This window comes from Podarcis melisellensis, assembly GCF_964234715.1.
Source record: "Podarcis melisellensis genome assembly, chromosome: 13".
NCBI lineage: Eukaryota > Metazoa > Chordata > Lepidosauria > Squamata > Lacertidae > Podarcis > Podarcis melisellensis.
In genome coordinates, this window is record NC_138545.1 from 27,909,725 (window position 1) to 27,932,808 (window position 23,084).

The window sequence follows — 23,084 nt, forward strand, 5'->3', positions numbered from 1 at the left end:
CGGAGGCCAGGATTTAAATCCCGACACAACCAGGGTAGTTTTGGGCCAGTCATGATCTCTCTGCCTAATAATCTACCTCACAGAGTTGTTGTGAGGACAAAATGGGCAGGTGAGAGCCAAGTATGCTGATTTCAGCTCCTTGGATATAAATGTATTAAATAAACGAAATCCATGCCCTTCCTCCATTTCATTAATAGCCCCTGGGCAAGAGGCCATTTTTCACTTTAGTCAGAGACACTGAGGTGAGGCAAAGTGGTTACCTCAGACAGCGGGCTTGGGTGCCAGTAAAAAGAGCAGAATGAGAGACAGGCAGATGTAACTCCTGGAAAGTTCCTCATTTTGAACTAATAATAAATACCATGTTCTTGTACCTTTCCCATTTCCAGGTGGACTTTTACGGGACAGCTTTCTCACAGGTTATAAGGTGCGTGCCCTTACGTTAATCACGGTGAGGAAAGCAATTTGTATATATATTGTGTGTGTGTGTGTGTGTGTGTGTGTGTGTGTGTGGATAGATGGCTCAGTTGGTAGAGCAGGAGACTCTTAATCTCAGGCTTGTGCCCTACGTTGGGCAAGAAGATTTATATGATTCTATATGTGTGTGAATGTGTGTGTGTACACACACATTTGCCTCAGGCATCAAAATACCGTGAGGTGGGGATCAGGGTCCTTGTGTTCCGTTCTGACAGGGCCATTTTTATCTTTTTTAAAAGCCAACCTCGCAGGGCTGTTGTAGGGAATGGGTGAGCTGCGTCTGCATAACGCACCGTGCTGGAATCAGTGAGCAGAGGAGAGAGTGGAATGCATCTAAGGCAGACTTTCCCCTCCCTGTTCCAGGCGACATGAGGTCCTCCTCTCCTCCGACGCTGTCTTCCTCCCTTCCCTTCCCGGCTGCTCCCCTTTCCCTCTCATCCGCCCATCACGTCATTGGCGAGAGGGGCTGGCTTCCCATCGGGAGGAGGAGGCGCCTGTTTTCCATCAGGACCAAGGAGAGCTCCTCCCGGCCATCCTCCCATCTTTCGCTGTTCGCTCTCGCCCTCCAAGCAGGGGGCTGGAGCTAATTTTAGGACGAGAGAGAGGCGGGCGATACTTCCGTGCTATCCGATCCTGGAGAAGGCTGACCCAACGCCTCGTCTTCTGGGGGAGGGCAGGGAGGAGAGGCAGGGGGAGGGGAGGGGGTGGGGAGGAGGGGGAGGAGGAGGAAGAGGAGGGGGCGCCACCCGGAGGACCCAGAGCGTCTCTCCCCTGGATGGAACCGAACTGCCTCCAGTCGACCATGGCGCTAGGGCTGTCTTCGAAGAAAGCCTCTTCCAGGAACATCGCCGTGGAGAGGAAAAACCTGATCACCGTCTGCAGGTAAAGAGCGCCTTGGGCTGCCAGGGGAGGCGGGCGAGGAACCCCCCCCCCCCCGCCCGAGGGTGGAGGTGGAAAGACCATCCTGCGTCCCCTAAGATGGAGAGAGGATGGCGAGGGGATGAGGTGGAACTGTTCCGTGAAGGTGGATGGCTTCCCAGCAACAACAGAAACGAAACCTCGTATTATTAGCATCTTATGTCTAATAGAATTGTTAGCCCGTCTGGAAATGGTGCTTAAGATGATCACTACAGCTTCAGGCAGGCAGTGTGGCAACAGAGGACAGCAATATGCTTGGGAAGGTGGGGGGAGATAATTAAAAAAAGGGGGGAGATAATGCAAGGAAGAAAAAGAAACCAGGGGTTGTGAAATTCAAGGGTGGGTGAGAAATGAGGGGAATGAGGGAAGCTAATAGGAAGAAATGTACAGGCACACAGGCCAAAGGCAATGGAGGAATCGGCGCTAGAGGGTCTCTTGTGTTTCCAGAATCAATTTGTCAACAAGGAAAGATGAGGAGCGAACGTTGTTCCGTTTGGGAGGGTAGGCCTGGTTTCCAGAAATGTGTCCTTCATGGAGATGATGGGGGAATCTGGCCATGTAGGAGGTTCTCCCACACTAGGAGAAGAATCTTCCTCAGTCGCTAGCTATATATCTCTATGGGACCTACACCCAGTAGGCAACTCGCTGGCTGGTGCTTGGAAGTGCTGCTCAGATGACCAACTGAAGATGGAAAATTCTGGGAGGCAGGAGGGAGAAGAGTGAGAGGTTGCTGCCTGCAGCCCCTCTGCACATTGTTGTCCTTCAGGGTGAGAGGAGGTGATGGTGATGGGAATGCCACAAAGAGAAAGGAAGTAGGGCAGAGAAGGCGTTGGGGCAGGGCACTCTTTCTACTTAACTTCCTCTCTTCCTGAAGGAAAAGAAGGAGCTCTGTGGTGTGCAGAGATGAATGCAGGCACCCTGGTTGGGGAGATATGAGAAGTGGGAAGTGACGTCACTGTGGAGCATCTTATGAGCAGCAGAAGTGGGGGGGAGGGAGGGTGGAATACAGGAGGTGGCTGCCTTAGCAACGGCCTTTTCCTAACAAAAGGCATTGAGCCAGGTGCAGGGAAGCTTTCGCCAACCTGGTGCCTTCTAGGAGGTTTTTGTACTACAGCTGTGCTGGCTGGGAGTTGATGGGAGCTGTGGTCTAAAACATCTGGCAAGCACCAGGCTGGTGCAGAGACATCAGCCTGTTGTTGTACCAGCACTGCCGGTTTCCCACCCTGTGTCTCACACCCAGACAAGCACTGATGAAGCTAGGAGAAGGTGGCCCCATTTTAGGTGGAAGGGCAGGCTTTTTGTCAATCTAGTTTTGCCAAGAATTAAAAAAAAAATGTGGGGGAAAGAAAAGGAAGGGGAAGAGTTAATAGGCCTATTGTAGTAGGCTGAGATATGTAACTGAAGTGAAGGCTGGGCCTCACCATGAACTTGGGGAGAGCTTTTGGCAGAGAAGTAAGAGTAAATGTGAAGTATCACTGCTTGAAAATTGGTCAGAATTTGGTTTATTGGCACTGGCATCATGTATTGTGTATCCAACGACAGGGCCGGGAACAATGGGTTACTGTGTTATTTGTATTCCTCAATGAAGGAAGTTCTGTTTCTCCATCTTGCCCAACATCTTTTCAAGGACTGCTTGGAAATTTTAATTAAAATTGGTCCCCTAGTCTAATTGCCCTTACATACAGGAAGGAAACATACAGCAGAATTGGGAAAGGTATGGAAAAGGGAAGCTGAATTGATCAAGGAAGAAGATGGCTCATGGGGTTGCAGAGAGAGAGAGAGAGAGAGAGAGAGAGAGAGAGAGAGAGAGAGAGAATAAAACTATGGGTGCTTAATACTTGCAATATCTTAAAAGAAAAAAATATTCACACACTTTCTCAAAATGCAAGTAATCGTATAGACTTCGGCTGAACTTGGCACACAAAGCAAGCAAAAGGAAGTTATTTATTTATTTATTTACATTAGCCATGGCTTGTATGGTTAATTTATAAAGCGCCTAAAGAATGAAGCAGAGAAAGAACAGAGAGGAGATGATATTGATGAAAAAGATTCAAAAACTCTCCATTTTTAATTACAGTACTATTATTCCAAAACATAACAAAGCTGTGAAAAGATGTAAAAATTGGAAAGGAAAAGGAGATTAAGATATTTAAATAGATATACTAAACACTTTTTTACATATTTGTTTGATGGTGGGTCCAGTTTTTTACATGCCTTTGCCATGTTCCCAACAGCATTTGTGGGTCCGTATTTTCCTGTGTGATGCAAACTTTACCAGCATAGGTGGGTATCAAACAGTACAACAGAAGTGAACAGGAAGAGCTAGAGCTCAGTGGCAGAGCATCTGCCCTGCATGCAGAAGATCCCTAAACTCAGTCCCCAGCATCTCCAGATGGTGGTGGGATAAAGGCCCACCTGAAACCCTGAAGAGCAGCTGTCAGTCAGTGCTGACAGTACTGAGTTAGATGACCCAGTTGTCTGATTTCTCATAAGGCAGCTTCCTATCTTCCAGTGAAAACTACATCTACAATGCAATCCTATGCAAGTTTCCTTGAAGTAGATCCCATTGTGTTTGGTGGGGCTTACTCCCAGGTAAGTGTGCACAGGATCGCACCGTTAACTGTTTGTTTTTGTTTTGTGGGAGACCTATATTCCATTTTAAGAATGCTGTGCAGGAAAACCAGGGTTGAAAGTGCACTTCAGCGGAAAGGCACCTGTAGAACCTTGAATTTATTTAGGTTTCTCCATCAGTATTGCCTCCCATATCCTAGGGGACCAGTTTCTGGTTTGCCTTTTCCCTGAAAAAATCGCAACAATTTGTTTTAAAGGGACTTGTTCACTCCGTGCACGATGGATTCATCACCAGCAACTGCCAGAAATGTAGTCTCTGGGCACAATCCAACAAAAGTTATTTTTTACTCGGTTCCTGTCTGCACTATATATTTAAAACAGTATCAAACCACTTTAAGCATGTCTTCGCCTTTTCCCCTCACAGAGCTACAGTTTCCTAAGTTCTCAGGGAAGAGGTATTGCCTGTTGGGCCACTCTTGAGAACTGTAGCTCTGTGAGGGGAAAAGCAGCCTCCTAACAAATCTCAGCACCCTTAACAAACTACAGTTCCCAGGATTCCTTGGGGGAAGCCTTGACTGTTTAAAGTGGTATAATACTGCATTAAATGTATAGTGCGGATGGGGCCTAAGTCACATGCCATTGTTTTCAGTAAGAGTGACTAACTATTGCTGGATTTTCAGTGGAGAAATGTTGGAGGGTATGGAGTTATGCGACCCTGAGACAAGGAGATAAGTAACTATACAACCTTTAGAAGATACCTGAAGGCAGCCCTGTATAGGAAAGTTTTTTTTTACTGTTTAATGCTTTATTATGTTTTTATATATGTTGGAAACCACTCAGGGTGGCTGGGATAGATGGGCAGGGTATAACTAATAAAATTGTGTTGTTGAATAGGACATCCCTATTTTCATCAGAGAAATGTTGGAAGGTATGCTATTCACTGTGCGTGCTGCCACAAATCTTGCATGAAAAAGAACCTGGGAACCCAGGAGAGTAGATGGTACGGGTAAGAATACCCTGGAGGAGACTCCTCCACGGAGGCAGATTTAGGGGAGTGCAACTGGTTGCATTGGGGATGGAACCTTGGGGGCGCCATAATTATGATGTAGAATGGAAGGCGAGAGGCAGGAGGCGCCAAACTTTGGTGTCACAAAGGGTGCCGCTGAAATTTGAGACCCCAGAGTCTGCCGCTTGCTACCCAGCCCTCTGAGCCTTATGCTGATTCACCCCGTAGTCCTATTGGCCTGCGATCAAGAGCACACAACAAGTCAGCATGGTATCTACATCGTTGAGGTTTTAACTGACAAGCCTTGAACTGCATAGGATCCATCTCAGAGCTTGGATATCAGCGACTGTATCTAAAACCCCTTCTCCTTCCATCCATTTGCCTTTTGCTGACAAACCTTTGCTTCAAACAGCCCCAGGGCCAGCTGGCAGTGTGGGCGTCAAGAGTACGATCCATGCAAACCTGCCTGCAAGGGGGGGGGGGAATCAGCACTGAGTTAGAAAGAGATAGAGCAGGAAGGAAAACAAAACAGTTGCACAGGGCTTCGGATTCATTGTTTTCCAAAATCGTCTCTATTTTTTGCAGAGAGGGCCAGTGTGGCTGTGGGGGAGCAGGAGTTAAAGAGGCAGCAGAAGATGGGAGAGGGTGCTGATTTGCATAAGATTTGCATAGGCTAATTTATATGTATATGTGCAAATTTATAAATCATTCCTGCACTTTAAATAGAAATGCAATGCCTCTCACCATAGCAGGGAAGACTGTTCAGGTGATCTATGCTTCTGATAGGTCTGCTGTCTAGGTGGGCTCTTTGCTGATAGCCAGCTTCAAAGCCCTCATTCTGCCGCCACCTCATCCTCCTTTAAACTGGACTTAGGCTGGGCAGCCCTTTACATAAAAGGATCTTCAAAACAGAGGACTATTCTCTGGTAGAACACACAGCCACCCTAGGTAGACCTAGGCATATGCAGCCACCATTTGGTCGTGGATAAGGAGATGTCATTCAGTGTTGCTGGATTTGAAGAAAAACAGGACTGTTCAATGAAGGAGCAGAGGGGAAGAACATTCTGCTGCACAAGGACCTTGTGCTGACATAATGTTCATATCAGGGCGATGAAAACAGATAAATAGTGGCTACAATGAATGCAACCCAGCATGTCCCACTTTCCTCTGTGGCAGCAAGGAGGAGGAGGGATTCTGTGGCCGATGCTCTTGAGATCCTTTAGCAGGCCAGCCGATATGTAAAGGGCTCCCTGAAGGGAGAGAGTTTAAGAACCATGGACTTGGTACTGTGCAAATAGAGAAGAGACTATATTGTCACTGATATGATCAGTGGTGTATTGAAGAGAGAAACAAAAGAGAGCTGGGGCTTTGACTTTCCTGAAAGCCATACCTTGTGATCAGAGAAAGCTGGCTGCGATCCCAGATGTTTGGGAGGGGCAGGCTGTGTATGTTCAATAAGGAAATGAAGGCACTCTGCTTATGTCTGGAAGTCACTTCACATTTCCCAGAGCCGAGACCCAGCATTCTGATAGAAATTTCTGGTTTGAATGAAATCTATCAAAGGCTCTTTCTATTCTGGGGAAGAGGAAGAAAGAGAAGACCACTTCTTACTCATGCTTTGGAAAGAATGAGAGGAACCATTTGTCGGGGACTGGTCAAGAATAAGCTGGGGAGGGGAAAAGCCCTTCTTCAAAGCTGGGTTCCTCTTTCTCCCCATATACTTCATGCTCAAACCTGGTTATGGTGTTTTGTTTTGCTTTCTTGGCCTCCCACTGTAGATTCTCTGTGAAAACATTGCTGGAGAAATATACCATAGAACCCATTGATGACTCATCAGAGGAGTTTGTGAACTTCGCTGCTATTCTAGAACACATCCTCAGCCATCGCTTCAAGGGGGATCATGGTAAGGTTTGCCCTCCCTCCCTCCCTCCCTCTCTCTCTCTCTGTCCCTTTTAGTTTTACTGTCCTCATTTTCAGCACTATTGCTACACAGCAGGTGTGGGGGACCTTTGGCCCTCCAAGAGAGTTGTTGCAGAACTCCAGCTCCCACCATCCCCAGCCATTGGCCATATTTGCTGATGCTGATGGGAGTTGTAGTTCAGCAGCTTCTGGAGGCCAGAGGTCCTCCCCCTCCCAACACCTGCTATGCAACGTATATGGGGGTTGAGCAAATATTGCATCGTGTGCCGCGGTGCAGGGAGACAACAGCATTGCAGGTTTGCCTGAGGACTAAGCTGGAAGCGATACCGTGCACAATTGCATAAATGGCTTTCACAAAGCAAACTGCAGATGCAGTGGGCCAGTCCTGATGGGGACCCTGGTATGAAGGCTGGGAGACTTTCACCCATTCCCTGCCCTCCACTGCAGCCCTGATCTGGACAATCTATGCCTATTGTTTGCCTCGGGGAGGGGAGGCAGCTCCCACTCACTCCAACTGGATCTCCTTCCCCGGTGCAAAATATGGTGCAGGGGACCTCATCAGGACCCCCACCCCCAATTCACCTTTTAGGAGCCATTCATGGGATTGTCAACTGCATGAGCAGCACTTCATCTAGTTTGGCCCGGATAAGTGCATTTCCTGGCTATCATGCAACAAGTGCGGAGAAATCCTTTTAATTAATCCTAGTATTTTCTCCAAACGCTGGCTGGCTGACCACGTGCACTTGCTTCTGGTCTAGCTTTTGCAGTTCTTGCTGCAACCTTGTGATGTGTGCCTGTATTATTATCCCCCTGTTCCAGACTGAAGGCCTGAGCCTGAGACCCAGAGATAGCGGATTGTCAAAGGCCAAGCAGTGAATTCAATGGCTAAGCTGAAAGTTTAGTTAGGTTTCCTCCCCCCAGTTCATCACTTGTGTTCTTAACCACTGTGTTTACCGGAACCATCCCCCCAGGCAGACATCTGATACTGAAATAGTTAGCAGTCTGGAGTTCCAAAGTGTATGGCAGAGCCTCACCAAGGATGCCTGCCTCTAGGTCTATCATACAGAGAAGGGATGGAAGACCTGTGCTCCTCCAGATGGTAAAGGTAAAGGGACCCCTGACCATTAGGTCCAGTCATGACCGACTCTGGGGTTGTGGCGCTCATCTCGCTTTATTGGCCGGCGTACAGCTTCCAGGTCATGTGGCCAGCATGACTAAGCCGCTTCTGGCGAACCAGAGCAGCGCATGGAAACGCCGTTTACCTTACTGCTGGAGCAGTACCTATTTATCTACTTGCACTTTGATGTGCTTTCGAACTGCTAGCATAGCAGGGGCTGGGACCGAACAACGGGAGCTCACCCCGTTGTGGGGATTCGAACTGCCGACCTTCTGATCAGCAAGTCCTAGGCTCTGTGGTTTAACCCACAGCGCCATCCATGTCCCCCTCCAGATGGTGGTGGACTCCAATTCCTGTCTGCCCCACCCAGCATAGGGGATGATGGGAATTGTAGTCCAGCAACATCTGAATGCCCAGATATTCCTTATCCCTGAGCTGATGCAAAAGAAAGGCTTGAGAAAGAAGATTGAGCAAGGTTTTTATGCCCTTGGATTATATTATTTGGTTGTTTGGCTAGTGCCACCAGGTTTTTCCAGAGCAGGTGGGCGATAGATAGGCAGTAGTTCTACTGTTTACAAACTGTCTTCCCTGCCTCCTCCTCAGGTCCTGTCAGCTGGTTCAGCTCCGATGGGCAACGTGGCTTCTGGGATTACATCCGCCTGGCCTGTAGCAAAGTCCCGAATAACTGCGTCAGTAGCATTGAGAACATGGAGAACATCAGCACCTCTAGAGCCAAGGTCAGAAGTCCTCATTGACTGAGGCAATCCCTGTTGCTCACCCTTCCCTTGCAGCTGTGCTGCTGAATGCTCATGGGGAACCACTGAAATAATGCAGAAAGGGAATCCCTTTCCAAAATGGTTATTGTCATGCTTCCACAAAAAAAATTAAAAATTTAAAAAAATTAGCAACTTATTTCCATTTCACAATTCTAGGATGACTACCTTAGGACAGAGATACACCACTAAAAAGGAAGGGAAAATAACTTTGTACAGGATAATAATAATAATAATAACAATTATTATTATTATTATTATTATTATTATTATTATTATTATTATTTTCCCCAGCCACTCTGGGCGACTCCCAACAGAATTAAAAGCACAATAAAACACCAGATCTTAAAATGTTCCCTAAACAGGGCTGCCTTCAGATGTCATCTAAAAGTCTTATAGTTGTTTATTTCCTTGACATCTGATGGGAGGGCGTTCCACAGGGAGGGTGTTCCACAGGGCGGGCGCCACCACCGAGAAGGCCCTCTGCCCGGTTCCTTGTAACCTCCCATTTCACAGTGAGGGAACCGCCAGAAGGCCCTCGGAGCTGGACCTCAGAATGATGAGGGTGGAGACGCTCCTTCAGGTATACTGGGCTGAGGCCATTTAGGGCTTTAAAGGTCAGCACCAACACTTTGAATTGTGCTCGGAAACATACTTAATCAGTTTACACAGATGTATAAATTGATAGTTATTTGATTTACCACAGCAGTTTACAACCAGTTACATCATTCCCTTTCAAGATCCAAAACTCTTCAAAATGCTTCAGACTCTTCAGACTTGTTTACTCTGCAACATCCTTGACAGAAAGAGCTTCCAGGACTTTTGGTTCAACACAGATATACATGTGTTGATTAGAAGCTGTCATTTCTTCATATTCTGTTTTGAATCATTAATATTTTGTAAACTGTCAACGTATATTCCTTTTGATCATTGTGTCACATCCACACCTTGCCATTATAGCAATTTTACCAATTTCCCCTAAGCAGTCCCCCCCCAGCTTCTCGAGAGTAAATTTATTAGGATCTACTACATTAGCAGAGTGGGGGTGTTGGACTAAGTGATTTGTGAGGCGCAAATTCTATGCTTAGTAAATACAATTCCCTCATATTAAGCTGCTGTTGTTTTTCATGAATACCAGATTAGTTTGAGATTTGATATTAAGCAGCTTACTTCAGGAGAAAAGAAAGGATAACAATTTGGTTTTATTAACATAAATCTTGTAATATGCTACCTTAAAAATCATTCATCATTTTTTATCACATCCAGTATCGACTTATCTGGCTCAGAATTTATTAGAACAATGTTGCCTGCATATTTACAGAGCTCAATCCTATCAAATTTAATTCATCTATTTCATGAAGAATGTGTAGAACACTGGGTCACAAACTTCCGACAGCTGAAGCACCTTTCTTTTCTAAATTAAAATTGGTGGCACACTTTTCTTACAAGCAACGTGGCAAGAATTGCCAAACCGGAGTGGGACTCAACCATCTTTTGTATGAATCACTGATCTTGATGTGACTAGAAAGAGATGCACCCAGAGCAGTGATTCATCCAGAGGTGCCTAATGGGCAGCCTCCTCTGAGAATGGACAATTTGGGAATCTCTACAATGGGAGTGATTGAATTATCCCTTCACAGTGATGCAGAGTTAGCAGAGCAATCCTAGTGCAGTCAAGGCTGATTGGAAGGAAACAAGGCCAGAGCAGCTGATAAATAATGCAAGTGATGCAATGATGCACAAGCCTTGACTGTGGGTGGGTCCTTGCAGCCCACAGCAGCCTTAAATTATTTTATATATTGCACACATAGCACACAGTTTATGATTTACTGACCTAGAGAATATGAAAGAGCAAACATTAAGGCTGGCGATGAAATATTTGGTTATGATGGATGCTATTATCGGATGGTGTGTGTTCTCATGCTTACAACGTTTGGTCTGAACCAAGCATCCTTGACCACTATGGTGCTAATGATGGAAAGTCAAAGCGAAACATTTTGGAATGCAGTTTAATCCTTTCCGTTCAGTCCGTGTTTACCTAGAAGTGAGCCCCATTGATTTCAGTAGGACTGAATCCCGTGCAAGGAAGCTTAGGATGGCAGTCTTAGAGAGGGAACTGTCTGAGTAAGAGACAATGGCTGTGTTCACACATTAAAATGCTGCCAGATGGCGTGTGCTTTTCCTCCCCAATTTGGATCGAAACTGTTTTAGGGAGAAACTCCTCAAAGCATAGGTTGTTATTTTTTTTGTAAAAATGAATAAATGACAGGATATTGTTAGGATATATATGCAGATATGGATTGTGATTAACTCAAGGATCCAGCACTCCCCAAACCAGTAATGGAAGCAACAAAGACTCCTCACAACCCATTTATTATGAAGCAGCATTGTTTGAATTTGGTTAATGGTAACCTGACTTTCTAAGATTTCCCCCCAAAGCTGTCTTGGTGTCACAATGTGGATCCATGTTGAACCAACTATAGGCCCGATTCAGGTAATTTTTGTTAAGTTGGTCACAACGTGTGCCATTCAGTACTACCTCTTGGGCAGATTTAATGAACACAACTAACTCAGGTTCATTAATTTCAATTGGTCTGAGTAGAACTTAGCTGAATACAACCTAATGTATTAGAAACAGCCGTGCAAATCAGCTGCAGTTCTGCTTATTGTAACAAACTTTCTGTTTTAGGGCCGGGCATGGATCCGAGTGGCACTGATGGAGAAGCGCATGTCCGAGTACATCACCACAGCCCTGCGGGACACCAGAACCACCAGGTGGGCATCTCTGGGGCTTGTATCAAAGCGCTTTTGGGGTATAAGGCGTTCCTTCTCACGTGCTCACATTATTTTCCTTTGCTGCTCTGCCAACTCTGCTTTGGAGATTTTTGAAGCCCTGCAATTGCACTTTCAAGACCTTAAAACAAAGTCCAATATACTCAGCCTCCTGGGAGAGGCGATTATAATGTTATCTGTATCTATACACCCTTCCCTGACCCCCCAAAACACACACACACATATTGATAGTCCCTTTTCTAATAAAGAAGAAAAGGATAATTTAATTATCCTTCATTAATTTAATTCATAAAATAAGACCTCTCTTATAGAGTAAATAGATTTTCTGTAAACTGCTTTGGTGTGTTTTCTTTTTTCAATCGAGCAGCATATAAATGTTATGAATTAAATAGATGATCTGTGTTGGAGAATTTGCCCATTTCCTCACAGCGATTGTACACAGTGTGTCCACCATGACCCTATTCCCGAGAGTTTAGCAACGCAGAATCCCAAGTTTTCATGAAAAGTGCTTGCGATAGCAGAACTGAGGAAGCCACATAGCTGAAGAGAAAACAGCTCCACTCTCTTCCCCTACACCTCCTCACCCCCCAGTGTAATCAAAAGGCTGTCTCCCTTCCCCTCCCTACAGGAGATTTTATGATGATGGGGCAATCATGCTGAGAGAGGAATCAACCGTTCTCACAGGGATGCTGATAGGGCTCAGTGCCATAGACTTCAGGTATGTGCACAGCCTCTTCTTCTCCAGATCATTCGCCCTAAAGTGCTATTTCTTTAAGAGATATTTCTTACATTGTTATGTCTTTTTTGGTGGGGGGACCATATGTACTAAGGAATGCTGACTTATCTTCTGCTATGTTTCTGGCACATAGTTCCTGCGGTTTCTTGTGTCACTCCCAGCTGGGGCTTTGTCTCTTGTGGAGGGAGAATTGGTAGCCTGTACATGTTCAGAAAAAAGGGACGCGGGTGGCGCTGTGGGTTAAACCACAGAGCCTAGGACTTGCCGATCAGAAGGTCAGCGGTTCGAATCCCCGCGATGGGGTGAGCTCCCGTTGCTCAGTCCCTGCTCCTGCCAACCTAGCAGTTCGAAAGCACGTCAAAGTGCAAGTGATAAATGGGTACAGCTCTGGCAGAGTCGGTCATGACTGGACCTAATGGTCAGGGGTCCCTTTACCTTACATGTTCAGAAGCAATCTTCTGAACTGTAGGGCTCGATAATATTTATAATTATTCCCGAGCTCTATTGAGACCCAATCCAGTTCAGGGTCAACTTTTATTTGAGGTATTAACTGCCTGATCTGTCAGGTTTCATAATAAAGGTGAAGGCTCAGTACTCCCAACCCTTCATCTTCTCAAGATCTGGATTAAGTAAGTCTAGATCGCTTACCAGTGTTAATAAATGTATGTTTGCCATTTCCCAATCATTCCTTTTTCTAGGCAAATTGGAAGAGGAAAATAAACCTTAGGGAGAAGAGTCATAATAATTGTGGCTGTCCTGCCTAGCTAAGCGAGATTAAGTTTTCGCCAACAATCCATGTCTTTTGTACAGTCCGCAAGAAGCATCTCAACATTCTTCAGCCGACGTAAACCTTTCGGGATTGTTATTCCCAAATGTGATGCTACGAGTTGCAGTCGCAATCCAAATTGCACCTGCAGCAGTAATTGTTCCTCTAGAGGGGTCTCCCCGCATGGCACTGTGGACTCGGAGTAGTCTACTTCCAAGCCAGCTGCCTCCATGAAGATAAGCAACGTTCCCTGAATTTCAGGAAAGGCTTCCTTTGGGTTGTTAAGCATCAGTAAAACACCATCCGTGAACATGTTAATAACATATCTATTCTTCTTGCCCTGTATAAAGCCCTCTGTCTTAAGATTACAGTACTTCATATAACTTTGGCCACGGTTTCTACTACAAAAATGAAGCAAACGAGATAGAAGGCACTCCCGCCTCGTACCTCTGCTCAGATTAAACAAAAAACCAAAGAACTGAGCCCAAGCCATTTGCTCTCACTTTTGCTCTTGTCTTTTAATAAGTGCACTAAGTTGCATTTATGAATCATTCGCCCAAGCCCAGCTGGAAAAGCGATTGCATCATAAATCTGCTTTGCCCTCCAGTGCCTCTTTAACAGACATGTAACAGCCTCTCAGATCACTGCATATATCAGTCTCTACCAGCCGGTGACTCTTTGCTAATATTATTGCCAGTCTTCTAGTTTTAGAAGAAATGTAGGCATTGGATTACAGTATTTGCCCAGCAGTTTCTGCTTTATAACATTTCTGTGTTCTGCTTTCTCTGGTGTGTTTCCTGCAGAAATTCGACATCCAATTTGTAAGCTTTCCAAAGAGCAGCAGCTCTTGCTCTATTGGTTGCCACATCCACTCTCTGCATTTATAAACAGCATTTAAATTTATTACCCAACATTAGTAGAAATCATACTATATTGAACAATCTTGTTACTCAGCCTCCTTGCTGTGCTTTCCCCCCTGGTTTACACCAAACTGGCATGCCTTGATACTTGATCATACACAGGTTGGGCAAAGCTAGGTGCACTTTTTCTTTTACACAACAGCAATAGCATCTCTCACTATGAGGTCTCTGGCATTCCTGCCGTTTGGGGGATTCTGTTGATGTGCTCAAAGTCACCTGAGGAGAACTCCTAATCTGTCCTGAGATCTTCAAACCACTGTAATATAAAAGTTGCTGGATCTTCCACCAATTTAGGGGTCCCTTGCACCAAATATTAGCCCAGTGCCCCAAATTTTCCTTTTCTTCCATGTCCAATTTCCTCCACGTCCTTGTTTATCAGCTGTTTTGGCAACCTCTTGCATTTGGGAATGAATATCTTCTAGAGTTTGATTAAACAGGGACAAGGCTTCTTTCAAGTCATCTGCAAAAGTATTCCTCATTCATCTGAATTGGTGAGAAAGCTTGCTGCCTTCTGACCGCCTGCTCATAAATTTCGGAGTCTTACTTCCCTCGTTCCTGCTTCCTGTCATGTCAATTTCAATTGACAGCTCAGATGTCAGACCTAGATTGGGCTAATAACTATGTTTAGAAGCTTTCCACAGTCTTCTGTTGGTATGAGATGACATCCCCTTGGGAGCACTATGCTTTTGAAGTCTCAGTGTGTTCAAAGGTTGCTGTTGTTTAGTAAAAAAAAGAGAGAGGAAAAAAGGCCTTAAAGAGTAGCTTAAAGTTAAGCAGCCATCTTGAGCCACAGCCTTCTCATGAAGATTTACCTGTATGAAAGAAATGCAACACTTTTTAGTTTTTAAGGTGCCGCAAGGTTGTTAGTTTTCAAGGTTCTACTTAGTTGTACATACACGATATGAAAATTGTTATTCAATCCTAAACTATCTGAGTATTCTAAAGGACAGGTGTGTGGAGATAGCTTTTGATAACTTGCTTTCCTTTGCATTCCTTCCTGTTGTGATCATGTTTTGCAGTTTCTGCCTGAAAGGGGAAATCATGGATGGCAAGACACCTGTGGTTATTGACTACACTCCATACCTGAAGTTTACCCAGAGGTAAGGGCTACTGCTTCTGCAGACAGCCTTTGAGTGTGAAGTTCAGGCCCAGGCCAAGAAAGATGACGTTAGAGGGTTCCTTGAACATGTTGTTCTGAACAAAAGATTCAGCATTTGGGTAGTTTTCAGCTTGTTACCAATAAAACGCAATGCAACCAATATGTTTAAAGCATCTTACAAACAGAAAAATAAGGTGGGTCATAAAAACAGACATCTCATGTATCAAAAGTGAAGGTGATTCAGAATGATCCTGAGTTTACACGTTACAGGATAGTGTAGTGAGAATGTTGTGGTAGAATTCGGAGGTGGCAGAATTAATTCAACTTCTCTGGACTGCAGGTTGGGGAACACCGCTTTTGAATGTTTCCCCAACATAAAACAAAACAAAACCTCTTCACAAATAGAAAACTAGCAGAATAAGAGAGGGAACCGTGCTAGTTCCCCCCACCCCCGGGCGTTTTGGGTTTGTTTTTAATGTGGAGGAGCATTCAAAAATGGTATTGCCTACCTGTAGAGTGATACAACCCACTCTGTCCTACTTAAAGAGTTTACTATTTCTTGCTGCTATGGCTGCAGGACTAGCCCTATCATTAGGCAGAGTGTGGCAACCACCTCAGACAGCAGATGCTGAGGAGCAGGGAGTAGACAGAGCTGTGTTTGTCCCACAACCTGCCCTGTACCCCTAAGCCAGCTAGGTGTGGTAAAGGACACTAACCCATTGCTAGCGTTAAAGTAACATTAAACTTCCAGTCTTGTCAGCTTTCATACATGGAATGGGGTGGGACAAGGAGGCACCGTCATATCCTTTACCTCAGGCCGCAAAATGTTTTGGGCCAGCCCTGGGCAGTCTGGAAAGGTGTCTTTTACTAGCAGTGGTGGAAAACCTCCAGCCTGCAGCTCCAGTTCGGGCTGCCAGGCCTCCCTATTTGGCTTGCAACCCTGCTTTGGTCACCTACCCCACACCTGGCATCATATATGACAGGATTTTTTTGGCAGGGGGATTCCCCAACCCATTCAAATAGAACAGCTCTGTCTGACCATTAAACAAACAAATATGCTTCCTACTTCAGTTCCTTTCAATGCAACCGGCATCTTAATCTTTGTAAGCAGCTATGATTACCTAAGTGACGAGGAGGACCGGCGCAGCTTGGAGAGCAGTACAAGTGAAGACAGTTCCCCTGATCACCCCTACTTACCGCTAGTGACGGCCGAAGACAGCTGGTACAACAAATGGCGGAAGATGGAGCAGAAGTTCCGCATTGTCTACGCACAAAAGGTACTTGGACCTCAAGTGCTGCGCATGATTCGGAGGACCAAACCGCAATGGCATTAAATGCACCTTTGCTGGCAGATTTTAAAAATGCAAATTGTATCAGCTCAGGGGGGTGAAAATGAGCAGAAATAGAGCAGATATGGAAAGGAAATCAAATAATTTCATCCCATCCATTGGTCCTGAGGCAAATCCTTCCTCTGCATATAGTATTTGCATTGGGGTTGGGGGGGGCGGTCAGGGATGGCTCATTGGCACAAATTTGAACCCGGGTTTTCCACTTCTAGTTTGATGCTCTTAACCCAGGGGTGGGGAACCTGTGGCATTCAGATATTGTTGCACAACAATTTCTGTCATCCTAGATACTTGACAGTACAGGCTGAGGACGATGGGCCTTTATGCTGCTTTTCCTGTTGTTTCAATTTGCTGTAATGCATTCTGGGAACCTTTGGTCGGAAGAATGGGCTATTATATTCCCTTTATAGTCATCTAAACATGATATCCGATCATGGATAATTGTGACCAGGCTATCTCCATCTAGCAGTACCAGCTAGATAGAGCCCAACTTGGGCCTCCAGCTGTTTTTGGACTACAATTCCCATCATCCCTGACCACTGGTCCCCCTAGCTAGGGATGATGGGAGTTGTAGTCCAAAAACAGCTGGAGACCCAAGTTTGGGAAGCCCTGGTCTAGTACAAAACCACACCTTTGCTCTTGCTTATACGGCGAACTTTTACAGGGCAGTTTTCTTCACCAGGCTAACCTTTCTCTTTCGTAAGCAAACAACTTATCTTCTGCTCCACACACTTTGTGTCTAAGGGCTATCTGGAGGAGCTGGTTCGGCTGAGAGAGTCACAGCTGAAGGACCTAGAGGCCGAGAACAAACGCCTGCAGTTGAGGCTGGAGGAGGTGAAGGTGCAGAATCAGTTAGAGAAACGGGAGCTGGAGGGTGTCATCTTGGAGCTGCAGGAACAGCTGTAAGTAAATCCAACTTTTGCACTGTCCTGCCCCCACACTGGGTGTGTGTGCGTGCTGTTCCAGTGCCCCCAGCCAGGCCCACACTGAAAGGGAATGCATCTTTGCAGCTTCCTGCCCCCCTCTTCATCACTTCCCCTTCAATTTCCCACCATAGATGGGCGGCTTGTGCCCACGGAACCTACCATTTTGCCCCATGTTGGAGGGAGGCCTGTTGGAACTCATCGTAGGGTCAGTGGATATCTATCATTTTAAAAGGATTCCAAACAACAAATAAGAAATCATGATTTCTCACATTACATTTTAGCAAATATCCCACTGTTTGAACTTATCTGCGTTCAGAGCATCTATTTTGCAACTGGATCTGGAATTAATCTTCAGAATCATGCATAATTTGGAATGTCGGCACCTGAAATGTTGAGCTGGAGTTGAGTTGGGGTAGAGATTTTCCCTTTCCCCTTATTGGAAATAAATCAACATGATGGGAAAACATTTTGTCCCTTTCAGATCAGACGTTTCAATTTCATTTTCCAGTTGAATTTAAAAAATGGCAGGGTGGGGTGGGGGGAACGTTTTAGTTGGGGAAATATTTCTCTTGCAGAAAACAGTGGCTAGACTTCCTTACTTCTTACGTCCGTATCTGAGTAACTGAAAATATTCTGGGTTTGTGATGCTGAAGATCCTAATCCCAAACAATAATGCTATCTAAAGACACATTAAGGTAAAGGGACCCCTGACCATTAGGTCCAGTTGTGAACGACTCTGGGATTGTGGCGCTCATCTCGCTTTATTGGCCGAGGGAGCCAGCGTACAGCTTCTGGGTCATTTGGCCAGCATGACTAAGCTGCTTCTGGCGAACCAGAGCAGCACACGGAAACGCCGTTTACCTTCCCGCTGGAGTGGTACTTATTTATCTACTTGCACTTTGATGTGCTTTCAAACTGCTACGTTGGCAGGAGCTGGGACCGAACAACGGGAGCTCACCCTGTCACGGGGATTCGAACTGCCGACCTTCTGATCAGCAAGTCCTAGGCTCTGTGGTTTAACCCACAGTGCCACCCGCGTCTCAATTAGCCCTCTTCAATTATTCTTGAACTTTTATATGTGGACATCCACATTTACTGCATCCCGCTTTAGCTGAGCAGAAGGCTCTGAAGAGCGATGTCAGCAACTACATTCAGTGAAACATGCTTACAATATCCTTTTAGGTCTTCCCTTTCAACTTGGGATGAGAGCTGTACCGGTGTCCCCTTTGTGGATAGAATTAAAGAACATCTGAAATGACTAGATTCACATCAAGAAATCAGAACTAGAATTTCATTTCCACTGAAGATTATGAACTAGGACGTTTTACTGCAGGGGGAGGCAGACAGTGGTACTGCCCATGGACACATCTGCCTTAGTTCTGGTGCTGGGATTCTTACAAAAATTAGTGGACTAGATCTGATCCCGCAAGACACCTCTTTATGCTTGCAAGCGCCTACTCAGGATTGCATAACGCAGGGAAGCCTTAGCCGTTAAGGAATCCTGGGTATACATAATTGCTTTGTATGTACATTTAATATACACCAGCGGACCAAGGGAATTATAGAAGGGAACAAGTCGGATCACCCTTGGCCTGCACTGAATTAGGGAGGACGACAAACACGGCAATGCGCCCTAGTTCTTTGGCTCGAGCTGACAGGTTGCATTCCCTCCTCCTTGACCAGACTTCCCTCCTCCCGCTCTGCCCCCAGGACGGGCCTGATCCCATCGGATAACAGCCAGTTCACCCAACTGTCCAAGGAAATGGCGGCTCCCTTGGTGAACCAGTGGCCCTCTTTGGGGACTCTGAATGGCAACGAGAGTCGCTCCGAAGCCAAAATGTACAGAAGGTAAGAGCGTGGAGATGAAAGGGGCTGAAAGTTCTTAGGTCTCTTGATGTAGGTGACCCCACCCTGCTTTCTCGTTCTCTCTTCCCGTCAGGCACAGCTTCATGAGCACAGACCAGCTGTCAGCAGAGATCAGCCTGAGCTCGGATTCCCAAAGGATGGGCGAAGGGAAGCATGAAGGAGAACCTTGGGGGCCACTGGGTAAGTTTTTTCGCACAGGTTTGAGAAAGATTACTGCTTGATCTGGAAAGAAGTGCCAGGAAGCTTGCCTGGAAGCTTCCCTACTGGTTCTTTTCCTTCCAAATTCATCATGCGGGTTCTGGCGAGGGAAGGGGCTTGTTTGCCCAGGCTCTTTGTGCTGCTGTTTCATATCTCCCAGGACAGAACCACCTATCCTCCAAAGAGAGGAAGTCAAGTGTACACAGTTTCTCACCACTGTGCTACACCGGCTTCTTTGCGGACATGTAGTTCTTGATTCTTACAAACACACACTAAATTCTTTTGGGTGGGAAGATAATGATGTGCACCTCCTATTTCTCAAGTTGCACATCTCCCCTACCCAAAGATTGGAAACCATGGGCTATTGAATTGCCATTTGAGAGTTGAGCTTATAGCAGCAGAAACCATGTGTGCAGCACATTATGGGTCTAGTCTCTCATGCTGCCACCATCCACACTATTTACGTCTTAAGCGAGATGCTGGAAGGAGTCCCACCCCCATGGATTCCTCCATACACGAAGCTCTATCTGCATAGGCATAGAACTATGTCTGTTGAAGGCACAGATGTCAGGGAAACCTAACAATGCATAGGGCTAGCCCCTGTGATCCCTTTGCATGTTCTTCCAGCGTTTAGAGGGGTTTGTGTGAACCCCCTCTCCCACCATGCAGAAGGTTGGGGTTGAAATTGTCTTTCCTAAAGGCACTACAGAAAAATGGCTGATAAAATTATTGAGCTTTGCTGAGACGGCTAAGGTAACATGTTAATTAGAGAAAAATCAATACTAACATTTGTTAAGGGATTGCAAACTTCTTACGGACTTTTTGCATGAAAGAGAAAATGAGCTTGTAATATCTGGATTTGAAGACTAACAAAATACTGGTTTATGGAAGATAGAATGGTTGGATCTTAAAGAATTAAGTATCATATGCAGCTGCAGACTGCAGAAAGAAAGTCCTTTTATCTTTCTTTAGTTTTCTTTTTCTTTTCTCCTGCTTTCTCCCTCTCTAGATTTCATGTTTTCTTGTATTTTCTTCCTTCCGACTTTGCTATCTTTTACACTAAGTAGCTGTTTGTCTCAATATATTATAAAAATATAAAGGGGTATATATTTCTGTATATCATTGAATAAGTATAAAAAAAACACACACAAATTTTCCCGAGAAAAATTGAAGCAGCTACAGACGATGACAGCCATTTTAAAATTTGATTTAGGATGGTCTTCATTTTTCAGATGAAGCCCCGCTCCAATTCCATTGCCTTAAAAAAATTAAATTCATGATAATTTAAGATCCTGCTGTAGGAACATCTCTCTGAAGCCTTGTTTCCTTACTTTTCTCTGCAGGAAAGGACCCAACCCCGTCAATGCTGGGCCTCTGTGGCTCTCTGGCCTCCCTGCCTAGTTCCAAGTCTTTAGCCAGCCTAAAATCCAACGAGTGCCTGGTGAGCGACAGCATTGAACCCAGCCCTGCCCACAGCCCCAGCTGAGACATCAAGATGGCTACCCCTACAAACCACAATAGATGCCTGTGGCGGGGAACGAGAATTGAGTCCCTTTGACTTGGCTATACCTTTACTGAGCCTGATGTTACAGTAGGGTAACAAGCCCACATCCTCAACTGGACACTTATTTAAACACAAGACTTTCCCCCTTAAAGTGGAAGCAGGGAAGCGTTTAGAATCTTTTTCCCTGCCCGGGATTTAAAATGGGGAAGAAGAAAAGGCTGCACGCTTGTTGGAAGCAGGAAGGATTGCCTGCCCAAGGCACTTTTGTAAAGTGATGCTGTGTATATTATGTGTAATATAGATATATATTATATATGATTGAGATTGCTGGAAGGTAGCTGTCTCCGGAGGAGAATGCTTAAAAGTCCTCTGAATTACTGCTGCTGAAGGGATGAGGGGTGGGCAAGAGATAGAAGACAGCTACACAGGTTGAAATTCATGGCGCATTCTCGGTAGTGAAAACTTGCGCAGCGTCGAGGTGATGTTGTCAAGGACCCTGTCTGTCCCCTCCCTGTTCGACAGCAGGAGGCTCTGTGGAAGTGTGTGAGAGAAGTAAGCTGTACGGCAGGAGGATGTTGAGTTTCCCATCTTCCCTGCGATTCAACACGCAATTGCAGCAACAAACATGCTACCTTCCTGCAATGGGTGGTGGTGGATTTCAAGCTGCCTCCAGATTTCTGGGTTTCTTTTGCGATTCAGGAAGCCTCTTCCGTCTTCAACCCTACCAGACTACTGCGGAATCTACTTCCTGTGTTTCTCCTGCATGTTGCTATCCCAATGGATGTTTTCTTTTTTTTACTTCAGGGACGGTCTTGGAAGGCGGAAGAGGGCCGATTTACACATCAGGTCTTTTGGTGTGTGGTACTCAAGGCACAATCGGCCTCTTCCCCTATCAGAGTTTTGACAAAGCAGACTTAGGAACGCTCTGGTATGTGATGACTTCATTTGCCACGGCTGAAAAACTGTTATAGACCAGCAGCTGGGGAAGCTGTAGAATTAATGGGCAAGAATTAAAACAGATTTGAGGAGCTGGCAGTAAAATGGGACAAAGTCTGTTGAAGTCTCTTTTCCGATACCCATCTTTCTTCTGCAAACATCCTTAGGTCTTTTTTTTTAAGTGGCTTGGGGAAATTAATTTTTACATTCATGCCGTATGATTCAGCTGTAAAGCTCTTCACCTATATTATTTCCTTATTCCTACAATGGCACTATACTATAAGGCAGTATTATCTCTGCATTGCAGATGGGATTAAAGAACAATGGCTTGTCTGGGGCCACTGAATAACAGTTAAGATGAGATTTAAATTGGGGACTTTCTGAGTTACAATGCATATGTGCAACTGGAAGCATACTGAAGTGAGAAATAAGCCACACCAAATTCAATTAAGCTTTGTTCCTGAGGGTGCAGTGGGTTGCAGCCTGAGTCCATGCGCCGACAGTGCTAAATTCTAAGTCAGGATCTGAAGAACCAACCAACCATTTTTGCGCATCTAATACAGCAGGCCTGTAGCAAATTACAACAGGTGCTGAAGAAAAATATCCAAGCCTGCTTTTAATATGGCATGGGATGGATGGTGCTCTGCCGCTTGGCAGTGAGGAGACACTCATTATGCCAATGAATAAGTCATAAGGTGCACCTAAAGGAGCTCTTGATCTCATCCCTGATTTTAGCTCACCTAAAATCTTGATTGTGGCACCTAGGAATGTGAACTATATTAAAGAGCCACAATAAGTTACAGAGGTGTTTAGAGTGCCTCCTCCTCTACCCATAACTCTAATCTCAAATGCAACTGCATTCACATTTTTACATCCTCATTCACGTATCCCATTCCTCAAACACCTTTTACAACAGGGGTGGGCAACCTGTGGCCCTCCAGATGCAGCACGAGCAATGGCTAATAGGAGCTGGAGAACAGCATCACCTGGAGGATGCCAGGGTCCTGATTCCTGCTCACACCATAATGATGATGCTTGTTCTCCTCCCAGCATCCCTTTCTTACAGTGGTTCAATCACTTGCAACCTTGGCTCCCCAGATGTTGCCAACTACCACCCCCTTCATCCCTGACTATTAGGCTAAGGGGGCTGATGGGAGCTGGAATTGGACAACATGTGGGGAAACTGACCTACTGGACTGGTGCAAAGGCGGTTTG

The 23,084-nt window shown here is 45.5% G+C and overlaps 1 protein-coding gene across 2 annotated transcripts; it reads left to right on the plus strand.

Moving 5' to 3' along the window:
• Window positions 1-1,194: 1,194 nt before the first annotated feature.
• On the plus strand, window positions 1,195-21,974 carry RUNDC3A (RUN domain containing 3A). 2 transcript variants are annotated; one of them, XM_081886374.1, is made up of 11 exons: window positions 1,195-1,356; window positions 6,748-6,872; window positions 8,610-8,743; window positions 11,469-11,554; window positions 12,201-12,290; window positions 15,014-15,094; window positions 16,205-16,370; window positions 17,184-17,341; window positions 19,049-19,213; window positions 19,305-19,411; window positions 20,773-21,974. In XM_081886374.1, exons 1-11 carry the CDS (start codon window positions 1,250-1,252, stop codon window positions 20,913-20,915), a joined length of 1,362 nt encoding a protein of 453 aa, XP_081742500.1. In that variant the 5' UTR covers window positions 1,195-1,249; the 3' UTR covers window positions 20,916-21,974. The 2 variants fall into 2 exon arrangements, with proteins under 2 accessions (XP_081742500.1, XP_081742501.1); XM_081886375.1 differs by having other exon boundaries at window positions 19,076-19,213.
• The last annotated feature ends 1,110 nt before the right edge of the window (window positions 21,975-23,084 follow it).

What these genes read in the sequence shown, in the direction of transcription:
- RUNDC3A (XM_081886374.1), top strand. Translation starts at nt 1,250, where the DNA reads ATGGAACCGAACTGCCTCCAGTCGACCATGGCGCTAGGGCTGTCTTCG. An exon ending in CGGGACACCAGAACCACCAG is followed by an intron (nt 11,555 to 12,200) that starts GTGGGCATCTCT and finishes CCCTCCCTACAG; the next exon opens with GAGATTTTATGATGATGGGG. An exon ending in GAAGCCAAAATGTACAGAAG is followed by an intron (nt 19,214 to 19,304) that starts GTAAGAGCGTGG and finishes TCTTCCCGTCAG; the next exon opens with GCACAGCTTCATGAGCACAG.